General features: G+C 44.9%; 1 protein-coding gene across 2 annotated transcripts in view; it reads right to left on the bottom strand.

Moving 5' to 3' along the window:
- CHN2 (chimerin 2) overlaps window positions 1-21,847 on the bottom strand; it is a 253,681-nt gene that overhangs the window by 116,235 nt on the left and 115,599 nt on the right. For both annotated transcript variants that reach the window (XM_054564485.1, XM_054564484.1), the window contains exon 2: window positions 2,450-2,488. In XM_054564485.1, the coding sequence (XP_054420460.1) occupies window positions 2,450-2,488 (39 nt within the window). The remainder of the gene's footprint in view (window positions 1-2,449; window positions 2,489-21,847) is intronic.

Genomic DNA, 21,847 nt, shown 5'->3' on the forward strand with positions numbered 1-21,847 from the left:
CTCTTCTATAAAGTCATCTCTAATTTCAGGAGGTAGAGGAGTGGTATATTATTACTAAAATCCACTTGCATTTTAAATTCATTGGTTTACATCTGTCTCCCTTTTGAGACTGTAAATTGGAGGAATGTATGGGCCACATTTTATTCATTGTGGATTCCTAATACTCATCCTGACATTCAGAAGGTGCTCATTGCATGTTTGCTAAAAGACCAAACGAATGGATGCCAATCTTGGGAATAAGATGGAGAAGCATGAGCTTGGAAATAACATTGTCACGTGAGTGGCCCAACAGCCAAACTCAAACAATTTATGGATCATGACAAACAAAAGAGAGTTCTTCCTCAGTGGTGCTCTGTAGGCCAAGGAGGTTTTGATGCCATGATGGCACCGCTGATGGTGAGCTCCCCTCATCATCAATCCTTCATTACCAGACTCCGCAAATGAGCCTGGATGGCTGCTGGTCGGGTGCAATAAAGAGGGACTTCTTCTATATCATTAGCTTTATATTAAATGGTCCCAGCCACCCTATCTGCATCTACAGTTTTATGATTCTGGAGCAAAACAAATAAACAAACAAACACACAAAAAACTTGGTGAGATCCAAAAATCAACCTTAAAATAAATATACTCAGGTGAAATTGATATTGTGAACATGCAATTATGAATGTCTTTTTTAGCTTCCTTAGGACATAGAAGTGTTTTTAAGGGCTCTAGGGGGTGGCCCAAGGTCTCTAAGCCAAAGGTGAAATGAAATTGAGCCAAGGCCATCTTTCCACTTCAGCAAAGCATCTCTTCACTCAACAAACGTTTATTAGGCAGTTAATGTATGCAGGCCAGTGCGCAAGGCACGGGAAGTCATGGAGCACCCAGTACCTCTCACGACAGATATTCTGGTGATTTACTGTCAGAGCACTTCACACTCCATTAGGAAACAAACAAACAAAAACATCCAATTACTGAGTCATTAGCACTGGCTTTTAAAATAGAAGATCAGAAAGCAGAACGGGTAGGTTGGAAGGGCCCTCAGAGACCCAGCACAAACCCTTTATTTCACAGATGGAAGGACAGACTCATGTAACAAAGAATGAGATGCCTGTGTATCTGCTGACACGAAAAGAGAGAGAAGATACTTGCGAGGTGCAACAAGCAAGTGGAAGGACGCCATTTTTTACAAAGGGAAGCAACAACAACAAAGATGCCTTTATATTGGGTGTGTATATTTGAAATACTTGGAAGGCTATGTCTTCCAAACTTGACCAGGGCTCGGCTCCTGAGAAAGGGGAGTGAACTATGGGGGGAGGGATGATTTGTGGATCATGGGAAATGTTTACCTTCAGCTTGCTCTATTTCTGTAACGTTTGTCTTTCACGCAGCTTTGATTGCTTTTGTAACAAATACATACGTACACAGGTGTACTGCATGTCTGTGTGTGTGTGTACACATATATGTATATAATTTTAAATAGAAAGAAGAAAGTCTTAGAAACCAACAGGCTGCGGTCAGGCTTGCGCCTGGCTTCCACTCTGAATGGCACTCCAAGGCTTTTTGTGACACGGTGCCAAGTCCCTGAAGCTCCTCGAGGCTGTGGTTTCCTGCCTGTGAATGAAATGGGGGCAATGATGGCGCCTGCTGCTCGGGCTGCGGTGAGGATGTGAGAGTTCTGGCACGTAGCGAGTGCAGTGGCTGGCCCATGGCAGGTCTCCTCGGGCAGTAGAAACACCGGCAACATCCATAACAATAGTAATGATTATTTTTTACTGCCATCTAGAAGCAGGGCCTGACCAAGGACCTGTGCCCCTGGGCTCTCAGCAACGGTGGGTTTCCAGCTCCGGAGAAGTACTTAGTCGGGTGGAGGGTATTAAGAACAGAAAGCTGAATGGTGACTGATGATCAGACAATGATCTCTGCTTCTAAGGAGTCGCCCTTCGTGACCAAACATTATTCTTTGCTATCTGCTAATTTGTTTGTGGTAAAAGTCATATAGTCTTATAGCCATATGATATTGGCCAGGAACATAATTCATAGAGCTCAACACTTTTACCCTTTGCTGACCAACTGTGGAAGAGGGAGGGGGAAGGGAGGGAGGGAAGGAAGGAAGGAAGGAAGGAAGGGAGGGAGGGAGGGAGGGAGGGAGGGAGGGAGGGAGGGAGGGAGGGAGGAAATAAAAGAAAAGAAAAGAAAGCCCTAAATCAAAGGCATCTCTAAAAAAAACCTTTTTTTAAGCATTCCTGAATGGGCACAGGCAGCCTGCTCTCAGGAGTCGTGGCCAGGAGAGTGAGTCATGTCCCAGGCCTCTGTGACTAGTATCTCTCCTCAGTGGAAAAACAAAGATGTGGGTTTTCAGCGCCATGGGATGGGATTGCTTGCGTGCACTAAACTCCTGGCGAGAACTCTTCCCGGGGCAGGCCTGTTAAAGACTTCTGGGGAGATTCCCGCCGCAGGTACTCACGGTATGATTTCCATATTGGAGGCTGGTATTCTTCAGCATCTATAAAAAAGAAAGAAATCACACCGTCAGCCTGAACATCAAACTGTCAACATGTGTCTTCTCTGGAGGAACAACAGTCTGTCAGCAGTGCTTGCATTCAGTCTCAGGGAGCCCTTCGCTCATTTCTGGGACAGTTCCAGGCACGAGGGACGCAACAGGCATGGCAACGCTGGCAGACCCAACACTGCCTTCTTCGGTCGCTTAGCATGACAGAATCATTCAATTGCTTAATCATCATCATAGAACCCCGTAACTCAAACAAGATTTTTAAAGTAATTAACTTGATAGTACCCTCTAGTAATCCTTTCAAACAGTATTTACTTACCATAGCATAATAAACATATAATTTATCTCACAGATTCCAATCTGACCTTTAGCCCATTTATTAAGACTTGAGGGCAAGACGCAAAGTGGCCAGTATGTTAACTATTAAATCTGGGAAGCTGTGCAACTCAGCCAGCTCCAAGAAGATGTGGTCTGACAGCAAAGACACCGATGATTCCATTGGAATCGCATTACCTCCTCGGATTTACTCCAATACATGACGTAGGAGGTTTCCAGAAAACTTCTCTGCAATCAGGAGTGTCAGAGTGAAAGAGTTACAAGGAAATGGAGAGGATGCAATTGTTATTCATCAACCTAAGACCCAAGCAATGGAAGAAAATCTGCTTGTTCAGGTGACTCAGCGGTCCCCGCGCTGACAGCTGAATTTATAATTCTGACGGAGTTATTAGAGCCCTTCTGAGCTCATAGCTAAGGCCTTGGGAAAACACACTCCAGCTTAAACTGCCAGAGGGAAAAATCTTTTCCCCCAAATCACAGCCTGTTGGTCTGGAGGAACCTTAAGAGTTCTCTAATTCAGCACCTTTATCTAGAAGCTCTGCCTTCGTCATCCGGCCCTCCCACGGCCTCACCCAGCCACCCTTACACTGTCCCTGTCCTTGGGCTGCCATCGCGTACTAGTTTCACGCAAAGGAATAGAACTCTATCACCTCATTTCTAAGAGAGCTTGAGAATTTTTCCCCTCCTGAGACACAAATATGTTATTTATAAATAAAACCTCATTCGAAAGTGATGAACATTCCCAAATCCTACTCAATGACACATGTGTAGCTTAAATTAAATCCTTCTACAGTTAATATTTTGCTCTTTGGGGTCCACCCTATCACAGAGGCAACTAAATGTTTCCAAAGGTAGTTTCATTCAAATAAACCTGCACTGTTAGGGGGGTCACTGACAGAAGCCTCCTGATGGAGAGTCAGCCCCCCAGCGCCCCCGCCCCCGCCACAGTGCGTTAATTTTCAGTTCTCAGGTTGGCACTCAATCCACTGAGCCACACCAGCCAGGGATTGAGTGCATTAATTTTAGGTTGTTACTCAAACTTAGTTTGCTGAATAAAACAAAACTCTTAATACTTTTGTCAAAGTAATAGGACAATATCTTAAAATAGTGAGTTTTTAACCTATAACAGCAATTATTTTCATCGTATATTTTACCAAAAAAACTTGTTTAAATCCTCACATGAAGCTATATTTATTGATTTTAGAGAGAGAGGAAGGGGAGAGAGAGAGAGACAGAGAGAAACACTGATGTGAAAGAGAAATGTCAATCAATTGCCTTCTGTACATGGCCTGACCAGGAATTGAACCCACAACTTTTTGGTGTATGGGACAATGCTCCAACCAACTGAGTCACCTGGCCAGACCTTACATAAACCAGTTTTAATGGGTTAACATGAGTGTTTGTTTATAAGGAACATTCAAAGAAAATAAAGTTGCCAAGTTTACGATAAAATTCTAGAACTATACATACAATGTCCTCTTAACAGAAAGACAGATATTATATGTTAAAATGTTGATGGCACCTTCAAAAACATTTCTCAAAGATAAAAACCAACATACACATACACATATCAAATTGCCTAGAAATGTGAATCCCTCAGATGGATGTACCCAAATCTCTCATGTCTTATTTTGGCTGAGATTTATTCTATAAGCACAACCCCCTGACCAAGAATGGCTGAGAATGTTCAAAACCTAGGTTGCAACTTTCTGCATATTGAGGGAAGTTCCCCAGAATAAGTAGTCTCCCTTATGTAGGTTTTAAAACGTAGCTCAGACACCCAGCTTGGACCTCCTAAGGTCCCCTCACCCAAAATCCGAAGTCCAGAAGAGAGGGCCCGTCACTGTCCACTTCAGTCTCGCTGTTCTGTAAAAAACCTAGGCTTCTGTTTCAGCGGAAACACTGGCTCCTCGCTTTCTAACTTTTGTTCAGGCCGCCCTGCATGTAAACAGCTGATCGCTTTCCAGTTGCTCCCAGCTGGCAACATGATGCAGAGGTGAAGAAAGCTGCCTACAGAAACTAGAGAACATAACGCTCTTGCTTAAAATTCTCCAATGTCTTCCCTCTGCTTTTGGAACAAAGCACACGCATCATATTGTGGCCTTCAAGGCCCTGTATCATCTGGTCTTGGTCCAGCTCTTGACTTCACTGCAGACATCTTCCCCGTTTTCACTTATCATCCAACCACACGGCCCTTCCCTCCATTCCTAGAACAAAGCACACTCTTTCGAGCCCCTGCCTTTGCTCCATGGACCCTCCGTGCAGAAAGCTCTCCAGCAGATCTCTGTATGGCTGATGTGCTCCACTGTGGAGGACTCAGCTCAAATGTCACTTCTGGGGCCCTTCCCTGTCCCTTTTGTGTAGTCTTCTCCCAACCCCAGTCCCTCTCCAACATAGCACTTAGTACTATCTGAACTTACTCATTCGTTGGCTTGTTATTACTGGTCTCATCCCGCCATTAGCCAAACTTCAATTAAACTCATTTGCTTGTGCACCACCAGCCCTTAGGAGGGTGCCTGGCATATACCAGATATTCACAAAGTGAGTGTTAAATAAATGAATACATGTTCAGGGTTCAGGTCTTACCTTTGACAACTAACTTGAAGCAGGTTAGTTTGCTTCTCTTAGGAAGTGTCCCAGTACTCATCTTTATAAAACAGAAAAAATAAAAGTACCTATCTCTTTACTTCTTAGGGTTGTTGTAGAAATTAAATGAGATGAGGTATATAAAGTTCTTGGGACAGTAGCTGACAAACAGCAAGTTCTCAGTGAAACCCCACAAATGTTGTCATCGCTGCATCACCCCATCCTGGCTCTTCCCAGGTGAGCTCATGCTCTTGTCTTCTCCCCCTTGACTGCAGCCAGTGACTGTCTCCAATCTTGCCTCCGGGTCTGGAACCTGTAATTAAGTTCCAGTGCTGTTGTCATGGAAGGTTATTCTTTTCCATAAAGGAATTCAAAGTGAGAGGCCATTTGTCATGCTTCAGTGGAAGAACTATAATTATCTTGGTCTTAGAGACATGCTTCCCAAACCACTAAAGTGCACGCTTAGGAGACCTTGGTCAAGTGACAAGGCAAAAAATATTTTTAATATGTTGAAACAAATCTTTAGCTGCCCCAGCACTGCCCCCTCAACATGCACATTTGCCCCAATTTCACACAAAAGTTTTCAAAAATCTAGCTTACTCTTGGATAACCTGATATATATTTTTTAAACCTGAAATAGGTTTTCTAGGTCATTTAGTTCACCTTCCACATTTGGCAAGTGAGGAAAAGGAAATGCAGATGATTAAGCATCTTTCTCAAGGTCATAAAACAAACGGGAGGCAGAGGAGGGACTAGAGTAGGGAGCCCCGCCTTCCAGGCCCCTGACACATCAATCATCCTTGCCAGGCAGGCCACTCTAATTTACATACATTGAAATCAAGAAAAAAATATATGACAGATTTTTTTACTTCAATTCTCATGAAGCTTGAAAGAAAAAATAAAATAGAGAGAAAAATAAAGAAAATTAATAGCATAGAAAATGGACATCAAACCAAAATAACAGCATCCCACTTCTGAATACCCACCACCCCCTGCCATCTAATGGTTCAAGTCCAGGAGATGCAGGATGCTGGAAGTGCTGACAACATCAGGCCTGATGCTTTGGGAAACTGCATTATTTTGTTAAACATTTGAGAGAAATGGATATATGCAGAAAGAAGGGAGAGGAGGTCGAATAGAAGCTCTGTGTTCTGAGATGAAAATGATCATTGAGCCCAGAAGACGATTACACGTTTTTTGAAAGAAACAATGAATTACAAGGGATAAAAAGGTTTGGAAAATATATTGCTTAAAAATATTGACTAATAAATATCCATACTTTGAAAAATATGTAAACTCTTTGATACAGCAATTCTATTTGTGCTGAAACTAAGGTTTTAACTGAACACGTGAGCAAAGGTGAATATGTGAGCAAGCTGTTCATTGCTGCTTTGTGTATAATAGTGACTCTAACAGCCATTGGAAAAGGGAGTGGTGAAATAAATGACCATATACTATAGCCATGAACATGATGGAGCAGCGCAGAGCTTCGTGGTCAAGAGCGCGTGGCCTCTGGAGCTAGGCTGTCCAGGTTCCAAACCTTGCTCTGCCACTCACTAGCTGTGTGGCCTTAGGCAAGTTATCTCATCTCTCCACGCCTCAGTTTTTTTACCTGTTAAATGGGAATAACAATACTACCCAACATATAGCATGTTGTGAAGCTGGGATGGATTAATATATATAACATAACCTGGCCTCTAGTAAACTTGGTTTGCTATTTATATTCTCCATCTTTAATGATACAGAAAAATATTCATGCTACGGTAAGTATTAGACAAGTCAGATTGCAAAACAATTGATTAAATGTAATCCCATTTTTAAGAAAAGATAAATATTTATATACAAAGAAATGATCTCTGAGGCTATAAAGGCAATTATTAACAGTTGTTACACCTGACAGTGAAAATAGAAGCAAGTTCTATTTTCATCTCCTTTGCTCACCTGCATTTTAAAATTTTCTGTTCATAGTGTTTGTGTACAAATTACAATGAAGGAGAAATAAGTTAATGAGAGTGCTAAGTGGTTTCTTCTTTTTTAACATCCTATCTAAATAAATCCCCACCTTAAAAATAAAATGTAGAAATACTCAACAAAAATAATTCCTACATTAACACATGCAGCATGTGCAGGGTTAGTATAGGAGGAGCCGGGGAAGACAAGAGACGGGGTTCACGTGGCAAAATGACAGGCCTGACCCCTCGGGCCCCTTTTAAAAATCTGGTGACATGGACACGAATGAGAAACTCTAAGCAGGCCAGGGAGCAGGTATTTCCTCTCATTAAAGAGGGAGAAAAGGGAAAAAAGATGCTTAAAAAATGATCAAAACTCTATAAAAATGTGTAATAAGACCTTTTAAATTAAAAAAATCCATTGAGAACCAGAACATGTAAAACAAAAAGTTAAAAGTTCAGGTAAAAACTTGGAAGCAGTCGTGAGCAAATCCTATGGACTACAGTATAAACCCTGAAAAGACAGAGCGGCCATTCTGAACTGCGGCGGCCGATGAAGAAACTGGGGGTCAGGACAGGGGAAAGCTCTTCAGTGCTGGACGCCCCGAGAGAGGACAGAGGGGGCAGCAGCGGGCACGTGTCAAATGATGAAGATCAAGAGCGTGACAAAAATAGTTTAATAGCTCTATTGTTTTTACTAAAGATGAAACATGCACTCAATGTTGAAAAACAGAAAAAGCCCAATTAAAAAAATGAATGTCTTAGAAAGTTACCATTGATAGATTCATATGAATCCTTCCAGATTTTGACCTATAAATGGCCTCATAATCATATATATTGTTCTGTAATTTGCTTTTGAGCTTAATGATATTTCTTAGGCATCTTTCCACGTGAGTACACATTAGACCTGTGTGGTTGTTGTTTTAAACTCTGGCTTGATCGTCCATTCTATAAATATACCAAAATGGATTTAATTCACTTATATAATGATTTCCAACCGAGGTGACATGTGGGCAATTTTCAACTTTTGGAAGCAATGCCGCAATGATATGTTATACGTATAATATAGACTCTGGGAAGTTGAACTGCTGGGTGAAGGGTCTGTGCATTTTTTTTATTTTAAAAGCTACTGTTTAATCGGCCTTCAAAAAGATATATCGGTTGGGCCTCTCAACGGGGTGAAAGTGGGCCTGTTGCCCCCCCATCCTCACCAACACTGGCCATTACCAAAATACAGCTGAATTTCTGATGCCTTTGAGACACGATCCACAAATGTGCGGTAGACAAAGTGTGCACTTGCAGAGAGGCCAATGGAAGCGCAGGGGCTCCTGGGAGGGAACCTGTGGACAGACGTTGTGGCCTCGGAGGGAGGTGAAAACCCCTCAGCACCCTGCAGTCATGGTGGTTGCAGCCAGGAGGTTCTGTTCTCCCAGACATTTCCAGCTCTAGAAACACGTCTGTTTGCTGGAACTACCTGCAGAGCAGGTGTAAAGGAATGTGGGGGCTGATTAATGAAGAAACATTAGAGAGCACCATGTGCTACACTTGGGTGAGTGACAACCAAAGAGAAAATACCTGCAAACATTAAGGAGGGCCAGATTCCTTCACGTGGCTCAGCGGAGTGTGACTAGAGGAACAGAAAAATACATGCCAGAGCTGTGGAAAATGAGGTAAGTGAAAGATTCACCAGTTTAGAGAATGATCTACCAAGGGAGCTGGAGATGACCCATCTTGAAGAATATTTCAGATGAAGCTGCACATAATACACCAGAGGGATCAGTTGAGAAACAGGTTTAAGGGCAGGGCCCCTCCTCCGCCGTCCCTTCTCCAGAAGAGCCACATCTCTGTTGTTGCTTTTGATTTATGGATGTACACATTTGCAAATGGGCTGCAGTTCATGGTCTTTTTCCAGGGAAGTTGGATGGAAGCAGGTTTTCCATCAGGCAAGGGACAGCCTCACAAGGTGATGACACTTCAGGATATGTTGGGTGATTAGCTTAATGGGCCCAAATGGGTTGGAATCCAAATGAAAGCGAGCAGCCACAGCACGAGTAGCGTGTTGTGTTGGTGAACACGCTGCCGCGTGTCCTCGGCACACACACATGCCCAGGCTTGGGTCTTCAGGGGTATGGGAAGGGCCAGAGCTTACAGCCTGTGGCTGTAGTCTTGTCAGGGCGTTCCAGCCAAAGGGTGCCCTGCCTGAGTGTTACATGGCCTGGAGGTCGTCCTCACTGCCACAAAACAGTGAGATGTCATGGCTGTTACAGAGCTTCCCCGCGGTCACACTGGCTAAGGAATACAGGAGTGTGTTCCAATGCTTGTCACCTCTACAGGGTCCTGCACTCCCCTGAGAAATTACACATCCATGTATTCTCTTTGGAAACTGCTGCTTGGGCAGGGACCAAAAGCCTGATATGCACCTGATTGTGGGCCTTCTACTGGCAGGTTTCGTAACTGACTTAGTCCTCTGTGCAGATAGCAGTTAACAAGACAAATCCCAGGAACTACTGCTGGGCTCTCAGGCTGGGCACCAAGGACTGGGCTAAACTGAGATTTTCTGAAGGCAATCAAGCCATCAAAGGGTCTTGGGCTGGAGTTTATGGTCACTAGAGGGCACTGGGGCCACGCAGAGCTCTGTTGTGGGCCACTTAGTATGCAGAAGCATCATGAGATTCTTCCACTCCAAAGTATTTATTGAATAAATACAATGAACCAGGCCCTGCATGCGCCTCAGTGAACAAGGCAGGTAGGCTTACGAAGCTCTGCATGATCTGGCCCCTGGCCACCTCTCCCTGGTCACCTGATTTGTCTCCCCTCTTGCCCACTATACCTCAACCAATCTGGCCTTTCTTTTGATCCCTGAATACACAAGACCAGCCTTGGAGATCTTAGAGTCTCTTGCCTCTGTTTTCCACATGGGCAAACAGCTGCGACTCAGCTTCAGTGTTCTGGCTGCTCAGAGACACCTCCCAAACCACCTATCCAAAGCTGTCTTCCAGATTCCCTCTTCAATGCTTTGCAGGGCTTTTTCACTATCTGAACATTTTACCTCTGTGCTTATATTCTTTGTTTATATTTTGTCTCCCCAGGCTAGACAGAGAGCACTGCGACAGCAGGACTTGGTTTATCTTGCTTTCTGATGTCTGAGTCTCCCCTAGCCTATGGACTACCTTTTATAAATTAGGAAAAGGCAGGTGCACAGCTGGGTGCAAACAGTGAGACTGGAATGACCCTGGCCATTTTATTCCAGGATATAATAGGTGGTCTATAAAGAGTGGACAAGTGAAAGACAGATATGGTCCCCTGACTCAAAAGGCATATTCGGATGAAGGATATAAACAAGGAAGGAGGCAATAGGATAGCAAGAGGGTGTATAAGAAGAATGTCCATGACAGAGCTTCCCAAAGTTTGGATGGCTGAGTGCAGCCTGGGACAGTTAGGCCTCTCCCCCGAGCCTTGGCCAGTTACCTCTGGCCTGGAGCAGCTTTGTCCAAGGCTCCTGCAAGAGTTGTTGCAGGGAAGTGGAGCAAGGCCTGTGGTCCCAACATCTGAAAGGCACGAGTAACTTCCAGTACATTAAACCTAGTCAAAGAGGTATCCTATCACTCAGACATTACTGCAGCGGGCAAAGGCAAGAGTGCCTTTGTGGGCCAATGGGCTCAGGGAGCATCACTCACAGACCAATGCATGGCCAGTCAGAACCAAAAGTAAGATAAAACACGGCATTGAGAGCTAGAAGTGTGTGTGTGTGTGTGTGTGTGTGTGCGCGCGCGCGCGCGCGTGTGTGTGTGTATGTGCGCGCGTGCAAGCATGTGTGTGTATAGGCTTCAGAGTGGCTAGGAATTAAATAAGAGAGGCAAGCACAGGGCAGATAATTAAGGGATTTAAAACAATGTGAAGGCTTACTTTTGTTCTAGAAGGAAAGGGAAATAAAGCAAGGAGGACACAGCATCCAGTTGTATTTTAGAAAGATCACTCCAATTGCTGTGTAAGACTGGATTGGAGGAAGAGAAGACAGGAGGGAGGGCAAGGGGTGGCTACCAATCAGGGAGCTGGGCAGTAACCTAGGCAGGTGGTACTGGTGGTCTGAACTCAAATGGTGGCATTAGAGATGGAACAAATAGGATAGATTTGGGAGATACTGAGAATATAGAATCTGCAGGACTTGGTGATGAATTGAGTATGAACAGAGAAGGATAGGAGAGAAAATGATTTCTGGCTTGGATAGGAGAAGGATGGTTTTTGGCATAAGCAACTGAATAGATAGTGATGCTACCCCTAGAAATAGGACAGACCAGAGGAGAAGTAGGTTTGGCAGATGGCGATGCGCTTGGCTTTTCCCTGTTGGAAAGAGACGTCTATGGGACAGCCAAGTGAACATCTCTAAGAGGCCTGGGGTTCAGAAGAGAGATCTGGGCTAGAAATGGAAGCCCTAACAAACAGATGGTGACTGTAGCCATAAAGTAGATGATGTGATCCAGGATGGGTATTCAGAGTAAAGAGAGAAGACCTTTGTCTGAATTCCCAAGAAGCATCAACATTGAAGGGCTGAGGAAATGAGAAGGAGTAGGCATTAGAGGAATAAGAGAGAAACCATGAGATGGGGTGACATGCAAGGCAAGGCAAGAGACAATTAAAAAAGGGAGCAGTGGTGAACAGTTTTAGAGGCTGTTCAAAGGAGATAGGCATAGGGGCCCATTGCTTCAACTACAGGGACTTTCAATGACTCTGCAATGGAGTGTGGGGTAGAAGCCACAGTGAAGTGAGATGAAGGGTGAATGGAAGTGATGAAAACAGAACGCGTGAGTATAAAGAGTATGAACAACTCTTTGGAGAAGTATGGCAGTGACATGGAGGCAAACATGCCTTTCCGATAAAGAGAGACAAGGCATTGAGAGCGATAACAAACATAGGAGCTCTAATTTGGATACCATTACTCCTTGCCAAACCCTTTGCCCTGTCCCCGGTTTCCCTCTCTCCCAGAGCCCTCTCCCTGCTTCGTGGTCCTAAGTTTCTCCAGCCTGTGGGTTCCTCCCGGCGTGATGGAGCTCCTTGCCTGGAGGATAGCTTCCTTCTTCATCACCCTCACACTTCCTCCACTGCTCTTTCTTTAAAGAAAACACACACCTACCACTTCCAATTCCACCTAGAGCCCTGTTTCTCTTCCTCCCCACCCTTCCCCCCATTCTCCCTTTCAGCATTGGCCTGCCTCTTTACGAATTCTTTTCATCAGAGGAATGTCTTCCTGGCTTTCCTCCAAAAGCCTTTTGGGCATTCATTTATTCATCCAACAAATATTTACCTAGAGCTTACAGCTTACTTGGCATCAAATATTGCATTAGACATGGGTGTAGCTATAAAGGCAAGATGCAGAATCGAACCACAAGGAATCATTCAGGAGAAGAAACAGAGACAAGAACTCATTCATTCATTCAACAAGCACTGACTGACTGACTGCTGAACATTCGACTCCTGGGCAGCTGCGCATGTAATCCTAACATAAAGTACAAAGTGGCACATTATATAGCAAGGTTAGACTGAAAAGTACCATAGGAGTGGATAGGAAAGAGATTCTTTTACTTAGTATTTCTTGCTAATTATTCGTTTATTCATCTCCCTTCTGAAAAAGAAGATGTCTCCTTGCTTGCAGTGGACAGTTTAGGTGTATTTCTAGGCAGCTCGTTAGTCCTGCCATTTAGAAAAGCCCCTCTCTTCTTCCGGGCCCTTCTTTCTGTCTTGAGTTTACCATGGGCATTCATGTCTCTTCAGATATACAGTGGTTGTGGCAGCGACAGACTAAATGCTCATGAAAGCAGCTCATAAATCATGTCTTGGCAATGTTACCACTGGCAAAGAAAGATGAGTTTTTTGGCTTTAGTATATTCAGAGTCAAATAGAGAGTCCCAGTGCAGAGATAGCAGAGGAAGTGAGGCCTTCTACCAAACTGGAAAAGAATTTTAAAATGCCTGGTATAGTATATGTAGACATTACCTCTAGTCTTCACATCCTGAATCAACTCCCCACTCCCCTGTCTATCCCTCCATCTATCCATTCATCCATACTGCTCTCCATTCATCCACCCATCCAAACATCTCCCCATTCACCCATCCAACCATCCTATCCCTCACCCATCTATCCACCCCCTACCCATACACCCATCCATTCATTCATCCAAACTTCTCTCCATCCATCCACCGATCCACCCGCCCATATCCCCATCCACCATCCATCCTTTCAGCAAATATTTACAGGTCAGGCACTGTGCTACATGATAAAGGTACAGCTGTGAGAAAGGCAAACCCAGTCCCTGCTCTCAAGGTGTCTATAGTCCAGCAATGAAGGCAAATAAACATTAAACTAGTACAATAAACTACAAAAGGTTTTATGACAGACAAAGTTCAGTGTGCTAAGGACGTGTATGGAGGAGGTCTTGTGAGGTAAGTATTTTTATCTTCCAGAGGTGAAAAAAACCAAAACTCAGAGAGATGAAGTCATTTGTCTACAGTTGCACAGTTAGTGGAAAAGAATTCACATCCAGATCTGGTTTGCTTCAGAGCCAGTGGATTCTTCTCCCTGTGGCCTTCGTCCCATAGGGGAGTCAGCAGTGCAGAAGCCAAAGGGAAATGTTTGGCTCTTCCTTTTTTCTGGTCTGACCCAGTGATATAACATGGTTTGAACATTGTAGAAACAGGACTGGAAAAGTAGAAAAACTCATGACGTTATTCAGTTTTCTGCTTTTTTTTTTAAAAAGAACATAACTAACTAACTAACTAAATAAATAAAAGAAATCTTGCCACCTGAAATACCTTTCATCCCTCACTCCCTCCCACCTTCCCTCTCCCACTCTCTTCTTTAACTTCCCTTCTCCCTCCATCTGTCTGTCCCTCTCTCTGTGCTTCAGTCTATCCCTGCCCTTCCTCCTCAAGGGTTCTATGTATGACTCTTCCCCTATTTCATTACCAATAGAAATATGCAGCCCAGGCTTAGGCCTAGCTTATCAACTAGATACCAGTCTGGCAACCAACAGTGGTTTAACTCTGCAGTACCTGGGGGACATGTAAGCCTGCTTAATTCTAGCGTTCAGTAGTTTCAGCAAGTACCTAGCTAACAACCCTCCTGTCTGCCCTTAGTAATAAAGGTAACATTTTAGCCTATGCCTGCCTCACTTTTGCTTGATTTCTATCTGTTTAGGAGTGCTAAATGCTGGGGGCGAGGGCAAGGGGCCCTCAACAACTCCTAGCAGAAGGCAGCCTCCATTTTCCCAATGAGAAGATCTTCCCAGAATGGCTTTTGAATACACAAACCTTTAGGAATATCAATGAAATCCTAGGTGTCTACTCATAATATTTAATTCATTTATACATACAAAATTAAAATCCAGTACAAAATAATACACAAATGTAGAGGTGGAGCTTTTGTCAATTCACACACAGTTAATGGAACAATTTGATTTAAATCTCTGTGTGTCTTTGTCACTTTCTGAGTCATCTAAGACATTTTTTTTGCCCAAGGCATGTCATACTTGCTTCTTCCTTAGCCTTTTCAGATCAAAAAAATTTTAATATCCATGCATGATGCTGTCACTGAGCCCGTTCTCCAGCCGCTGAGACCTGTTCACATAACATGGGAGCAGCTGGCTTGTCATCTTCCCGCAGGTGGCCGCCACAACATAACCACTGGCAATTCTGCTTCTTGGGGCGATCTTTATGCTGAATAACTATGTTGTACACCTGAAACTCATATAATATGGTATGTCAACTGTACTTCCATTAAAAAGCCCATCAGAGAAAAACAGTCCCAAACTGTCAATCAAACAGTTCCAAACATGCCCTGTTCCATAGCTCGCATATATTAGTAAAATCAACGGCAGATACAGAGAGCAAGCTGATAGCTGCCAGGGGAAGGGGGGCTGGGGGACTAGGTGAAAAAGGTGAATGGATTAAAAATTACAAGCTGGTAGTTAAAAATTGTCATGGGAATGTAAAGTACAACATGGAAAATACAGTGTGTAATATTGTCATAACTATGTACGGTGCCAGGTGGGTAGTAGACTTACGGGGGGATCACTTCATAAATTATATAAATGCCTAACTACTTAGCTGTATACCTAAAATGAATATAATATTGAGTGGTAACTGTAGTTGAAAAATAAAAAAATCAACTGTAAACGGCGAAACTAAAAATAATTAATTAATTTAAAACAAAACTTAAATAATAAAGTGATCTTTTAAAAGTCTGTTTAAAAGGTGCTGGAAGGAATGAGGGGGCTGATATGGAAAGCTCTTGAAGACGTGGAGTTTTAAGAGCAAAGCGCAGCCAGTCCAGCATCCGCAGAGCACAGACGGCTCGGGAAGGACCTTCCAGGGCTGAGGCTGTGTCTGTCCAATGAGGGTCAGCAGAGGCAGGGAGACTTGGTTCCTGCGGTGTGCCCTTCTATAGTATTGGAAAAAAAGAAAATGACTTTTGAAAGGATCATTTACAACTACATTTAACACTTGCAATTATGAGTCTTCTGGGTTAAATTTTGTAGCTTCCTTTCAAAAAAGAATTCCACTAAGTAACCTCTACAAGGGGGCAAAACCATCATTAAATAAGGTAATTCCAGATCTACTGTGTGTTTTCCAGAAAATAGTTAACTAGGGGGTTTAATATAAGGTAATTGAAAGAGAAACCCAACAATGTGAGAGATTTTGTATAAAACAAAATATAAGATGACACCCTCCTTTTGGAAAGATAACCTGAGGCATATATCAATAAATAGAAATACATATGTGTTAACCTCTAGTGACAAGCTTCCATTACCCTGTGTTCTTTGATGTCGTATGTGCCATCTTTATTTAATATTCATAACGAGCTTGTAAAACAGGTGTTATGAGTCCCATTGTATAGGTGAGTAAACTGAGAAATAATGAAGTTGTCTAGAATCACCACGTTAATAAGTAGCAGAGCTGAGTATTCACTTCTAGGCCTGTCCAATTCTGAAAATCATGCCTTTCCTATTATAAAATTCTGCCTCTCCTACTGAGCCCTGCTATACTGTGGGCCTCCATGTATATTGTCACGGGGGATCTACAAAAGCACCACTTTACAGATGCCGAACCTGAGGCCCAAAGAGGTTTATACTGTGCTCAGAGTTGGCCAAGCCACTTGTACCTTTTAAAAATAAGATGTTCACCCCATGGTCACCTTGGGAAGGCTCACCTATCCCATCATATGTTATCACAGGAATTGAACACATTTGCTTCACAACGTTAAACCTGTTTGCTCAGATCCAAGATCAAACTAATTGTGTCTTTATCTCTAACCAGCCTAAAGCTTGCCTATTACTGTTAAGCCAGGGAACATTGATGGGGCCCCACCGGGCTGCCTAGCCGAGCTGTAGTTGGCCCTGAAACCTGAAGAGCCTCACGTTGGGCTTTTCTGTGCATTATGGTTTCTTATCGCTTGCTTTAAAAATAACTCCTTGCAGAGGAGATATTTCTAAAGATCACAGACCCATGCATTAGCAACACTTCAGACACCTCACCAACCACACACCACAAAGCAACAAAAACAGCACAGGAAGCAGGAGAAACAAGGGTGAAGACTCAAACCGATCCTTCACGACCTGCAAGATGCTAATTTAAAGCTCAGCATTAACCTCTGCCTGAGCATGTATTTATCACTTTCGTGCCAAAGGCTTGAACAAAGGTAATACAGGAAGGAGAGCCTTGCTGTCACCCCTGCCACCCAGCAGCTCTAGAATTAAAGGGTTAAGAATAAGGCACGCGACAAGGGGTCCGAAGGATTCTTGAAAGAGAAAGTATTTAGATTACATAACAGAGCAAGAAGACTAGCTGACCTCCCCCTTGGCGTCCCCCTCCTGCCCCTCCACCCCACTGTTATCTTAGCGTGGCCTGTTCACAGCCCTTGGGACAGCTGTGCCATGTGCCTGTGGGCGACTTGCATCCTCTTGCTGTTTGCACAGTGGTACATTTATCTTCCTAATCACAGTGTGTGAAAGTTCCTGCTTCCAGAATCAAAGACCAAGTATTCAAACAAATCTTTCCTTAATATTATCCTCCTGGCTGAGGCTGTTTGTACTTGTAACCTCTGGTTATCTATTTTCAGCTGCATTGTCATAAGGAGGGATTGTATATTTACACACCTGTGCCTTCATAAAAGATCATTTGTCAATTTCCCAATTTGTCTCTTTACAAACATTTACCCGGCACTCTGTTCCTGAGCCCAAGTTAGGCACTGGGCATGCATGGATGAGTAGGAAAGTTCTTTGCCTCAAGCTACCCCCACTTCTAGAGGGAATATAACCGAACGGAGTCCACCGGTGCATGCGAGAACCATGGGTGCCGGAAGGCAGGAGCGAGGGCCCTGGAGGGGGTGAGTGGGAAGCTGAGGGGGAAGTCTGCACCGAGGAGGGGCCACTGGAGCTGGGCGGTGAAGGATGCGTAGGAGTTTGTTTAGCTCTGTGTTATGAGGAGGGAAGCAAGGTAAAGGTTAAAAGGAACAAACTGGGACATTGGGTTCACTTCAAGCATTTTGAGAAGGAAGGAGACTTCTTGGTTTGTACATTGAGCATTTCTGACAAAAGAGTGTTTTCTCACAAAGACGAGCTAATCACTTCCACTGGGATTCTGGGCCTTGACAAAAGCCACCGTCCTGTGCCTGTGATGCACAGACAAATAAGAAAGAGACAGGCAGACTTTGAATGGAGGGCCATCTTGGTCTGTCAGGGACTGTCAAGGGGGGAGGAGTGGGTCACAGGGAAGTTCTTCAAGGGCAGCCTGCTTAACGCCCTTGTCAGCCTGCTTAATGCCCTTGTCTTCTAGGCAGGAGGCCTGTTAACCCTTGCTGCTCAGGGTGGAAGCTCCGCCATGGTTACGCCCAGTGAGTGTTCTCTAGCCTTCAGTGGAATGAAAGCAAGGCATGAATTCCAGTAGAAAGCCACTTTAGTGTCCCCAAACCCCGATATTCCCCTGTAGCTTTCATCTCTTCAGCACCTCTCAACACAGAGCTTTATACACACCGGGTGCTCAATAAATGCTTTCTTGATTGGCCAACTGGGTAATCACTAGCAAAGTAGAGAAAAATAATCAGATTCTCCTCAAGGATGTCTATTCCAGCACCGTATTTTCAGCGCAAGTTTCCAGCAAAGCGAATCGTTTCCACTGTTTGCAAGGTCCACGTGACCAGCCACGAGCTGGCTGATGGGATGAAAAAGGAAAAGAACGACTGAGCGCATGGGAAGGCTTCTCCGCAGCCAGGATCCGTAGAGGGCCACACCTGGCAGTCCCGAGATGGGACACAGACCACTGACTAGTGCGGCTACAGTTTGGCTGTCAGAACTCCAGAAAACTGGGGAAGGAAAAAACAAAGAAAGCAGCCAGAAGTGACTAGATTTAGGGCCTCGAAATAACACAGTAAAAGGTCCTTTATCTCCAATGTCTGGGTCCAAGCACTTAGGGGAGCTTCTCACGTCGGAGGCTTCGTGCCCTCTGGCAGGAAGTGAGCATTCCTCTGGGCGCGAGCACAGCACTTAAACCAAACTGGTCATAATTCAGTAGGTCAAGAGGCTCGGCCTTCAGCAAGAGCTGTCTCTACAGTTTTCATATGCAACCTTTTGGCTTTTTCAGAACTGGTTCTATTTTCAGAAGTCATCTGTTACAGTCCAATAGGCTTTATTCACAGAGACAGAGAATGCTGGAGTGACCCACTGTGCCACTCCTGGGAGCACCACTGCATAGATGGTTCCAGAAAGAGGTCATACTCTGCTCTTGACTACCCCTGAGATTTTTACTATGGAATTTTAGAGACCTTTCTAAACGTATGTTATATCACCATTATTTTCAAAGCTATGACGCTAATGTACAGTAAAGGCGTCCACTGATTAAGATAACTTATCTGTCAGCCATAGTAAATGGCTCAAGGTATCAACACTGTCTTGGGGATAATACGGACAATATATATATAGTTATCTTCATGCGCAGGCTTCCTGTGGGCACGTACTGGGCTGTTCCTGCATTTGACACTCTCTTTCCACTCTAGTCCTTTGACCCTAATCTTTACACTTAGGGGACAGTTCCGTGACAAGCATGCAATCTGATGGACATTTTCTAGAACCATTTCTTTCCAAATAGAATTACAAGAAGAGTGTTTCTAATTCCTTGCTCTTGCAGTGTTGTGATGTCCAATTGCCACAATTCGATCTGTCAAAATTTTGTGTGCTCATCTTGTGCGGTGAAATAGTAACTATGAGATTGAATGTGTTTATCGCGTGGCTTTTTAGATGGGTTTTAATCCTTCCTTATAGCAGGGTGGTCAAATCTGCTGATTGCCCAAAACCAGGTAATTTTCAAAATGTCAAGGACTGCCAGCCCCATAGCCCCGTGTGCTTCTGGTCATCATCTAGTCCTGTCTCGGCAGCTCACACGCACTCCTCTCATCCCTGATTCTGACCCATTACTGCTGAGCATCCAGAGATCACTGCTATTACAGGTCCTGCCTCAGCAGGCGCTGGCTCATCAGTGAGCTTGGGGGGTGGGGGAGCGGCGCAAATGGACGAACCTGAAGAGGTTTGGGGCTAGAGAAGAAATCAGTCTGGAGGATGCTAGTGGTAGAAATAGAACATGTTCTGTGAAAAACCATGCCAGGATTTCATGAATTTAGAACAGAATTCTGCCCCTAATTCCCAAATCTACCAGCGCCGTCCTGTTCATCTAACTTGCTTCCAGTTTTGATTTTAAAACCTACGCAAATACCATGGAGAGCCAGCTAACTTAGAAGACTCAAGTCCATCTTGAGATTCTTAAATGGCATCTTTTTTTTTTCCTCGAGAAACGCCACTTTCTTCTTGATCTGCTCTTAGTTGCTTGTATCTCTTCCACTTCCCCTGTCATCTCTTCTCTGAAGAACGGTTATTTTGCAGAACCTGATTCTGAGCAGGACCCTGTAACTCCTTCAACAACAGCCCTGTGCAAAGCTACGGAGGATGTGGGCTCAGAAAAGACGGGGTCGGCGCCTGGTGTGGGATGGGGCGAAGGAGGCTGACACAGGGCCAGGGCATGTCGCCCTCCCCGCAACCCCCCGCCCCTGCACTGCCGTTGCTCTGAGAACCCTGGCCGACCCCTGACCTGGGAGGAATGAGCACACCTCCTTCTTTGGCTACTTTCTCTGCCTCCTGTTTCCGCGTCCCACCAGCTAGCGCCATCTGAGACAGAAGCAGGTCTCCCACTCAGGTCTAGGAAAGGAGGGAAGAGCGGGGGGTTCTCAGCCCACGCTCCCATTTAATAGACACAAATACTCATGCCTTATCCTCACCCACATTCGGACTCCTGCCGCAGAAGGAAAGACATGTCCTGGGACAGGACCAGAGCCAAGCCTGAGCCTTCCTCTCTGTCAGGCGGATTCGCAGCTAGCAGCTCTTTGCTGAGTGCGATGACCCAGGCCAAGAACTTTACACTTATCATTTCATTTCAGCTCCTCCCACCCCAAACCCCACAGGGCAGACATGAGCCATACTTTCAAAAATGCAGGTGGAGCCGCAGGGAGAAGTTTGCCCCAGACAGCCCAGCGGGTAACGGGCGTCCCACCTGGAGACTCTACTCCAGTACAAGCCCCGGTGGCTGTTTATTTTCTCTTTATGGATATAAATCACACAGTACTATTCATAATACTTTTTTAAATAATACAAGCCAACCCTCCACCCCAATTCTGATTTAAAAAGGGACTTTGACTTCTTTCTACCACTGCTTGAGCGCCCTGTCCCCCTGCCAATCCAATGAACACTCACTGTGCTGGTGGCCCGGATTTTGAAGGAAGACCAGACTCTGACAGGAGTGCTCTCTGCTTCTCCCGGGGGTGCCCTGTGTGAGTGCAGGGGGCGGTTAACTCCTGCAAACTGCACTTAGACTCCCTTGCTCCTGGCTTCCGATGGGGGTCATTCAGTGGGAGGCGTGGGCAGGGTCTGAGCGGAGGGAGGAGAGAGATGCGAGGGTCCTCATCCCCGCTCTCTCCCTGCTCTGCCGCCGCAGCACAGGCAGTGGGTGTGACCCTCCATGGCTACCACTGTCCTGCTCCTGGCCTGGGGCTCTAACTGCCGGCAGGCTCCAGGACCCTGGTTTTCTCCCGTTACCCCCGCAGGCCCGGGAGAGGTCGCGGCGTCCCGCCGTGGGCAGCCGCTGGTGCTGCATTAGCCCTTGGCTCTCTTGGCCAGTCACGACCTCTGGAAATAAGTCTCTTCATATCTTCTCCTCCGCATTCCGGCTGAGCGTGCCTTCTGCTCCCTGCCAGGACCCCAACAGAAGTCCTTTAGCGTCCCCCGGACCATAGAAAAAGGCCAAAACACCTCGAAACAAGACCTGAACAAGACTAAGGTCACTTATTTTCGTAGAGACGTTTGACTCACTTTTTATAAACTGGAGCCAAACATGTTGCCCAAAGGAGAGGACAGAGCTTGGGTATCTTTCCAGTTTCCACCACTCAGCCT

The sequence above is a fragment of the Pteronotus mesoamericanus genome, unplaced genomic scaffold (assembly GCF_021234165.1).
Source record: "Pteronotus mesoamericanus isolate MK-2021 breed Mesoamerican mustached bat unplaced genomic scaffold, CSHL_Meso_final scaffold_85, whole genome shotgun sequence".
Taxonomy (NCBI): Eukaryota; Metazoa; Chordata; class Mammalia; order Chiroptera; family Mormoopidae; genus Pteronotus; species Pteronotus mesoamericanus.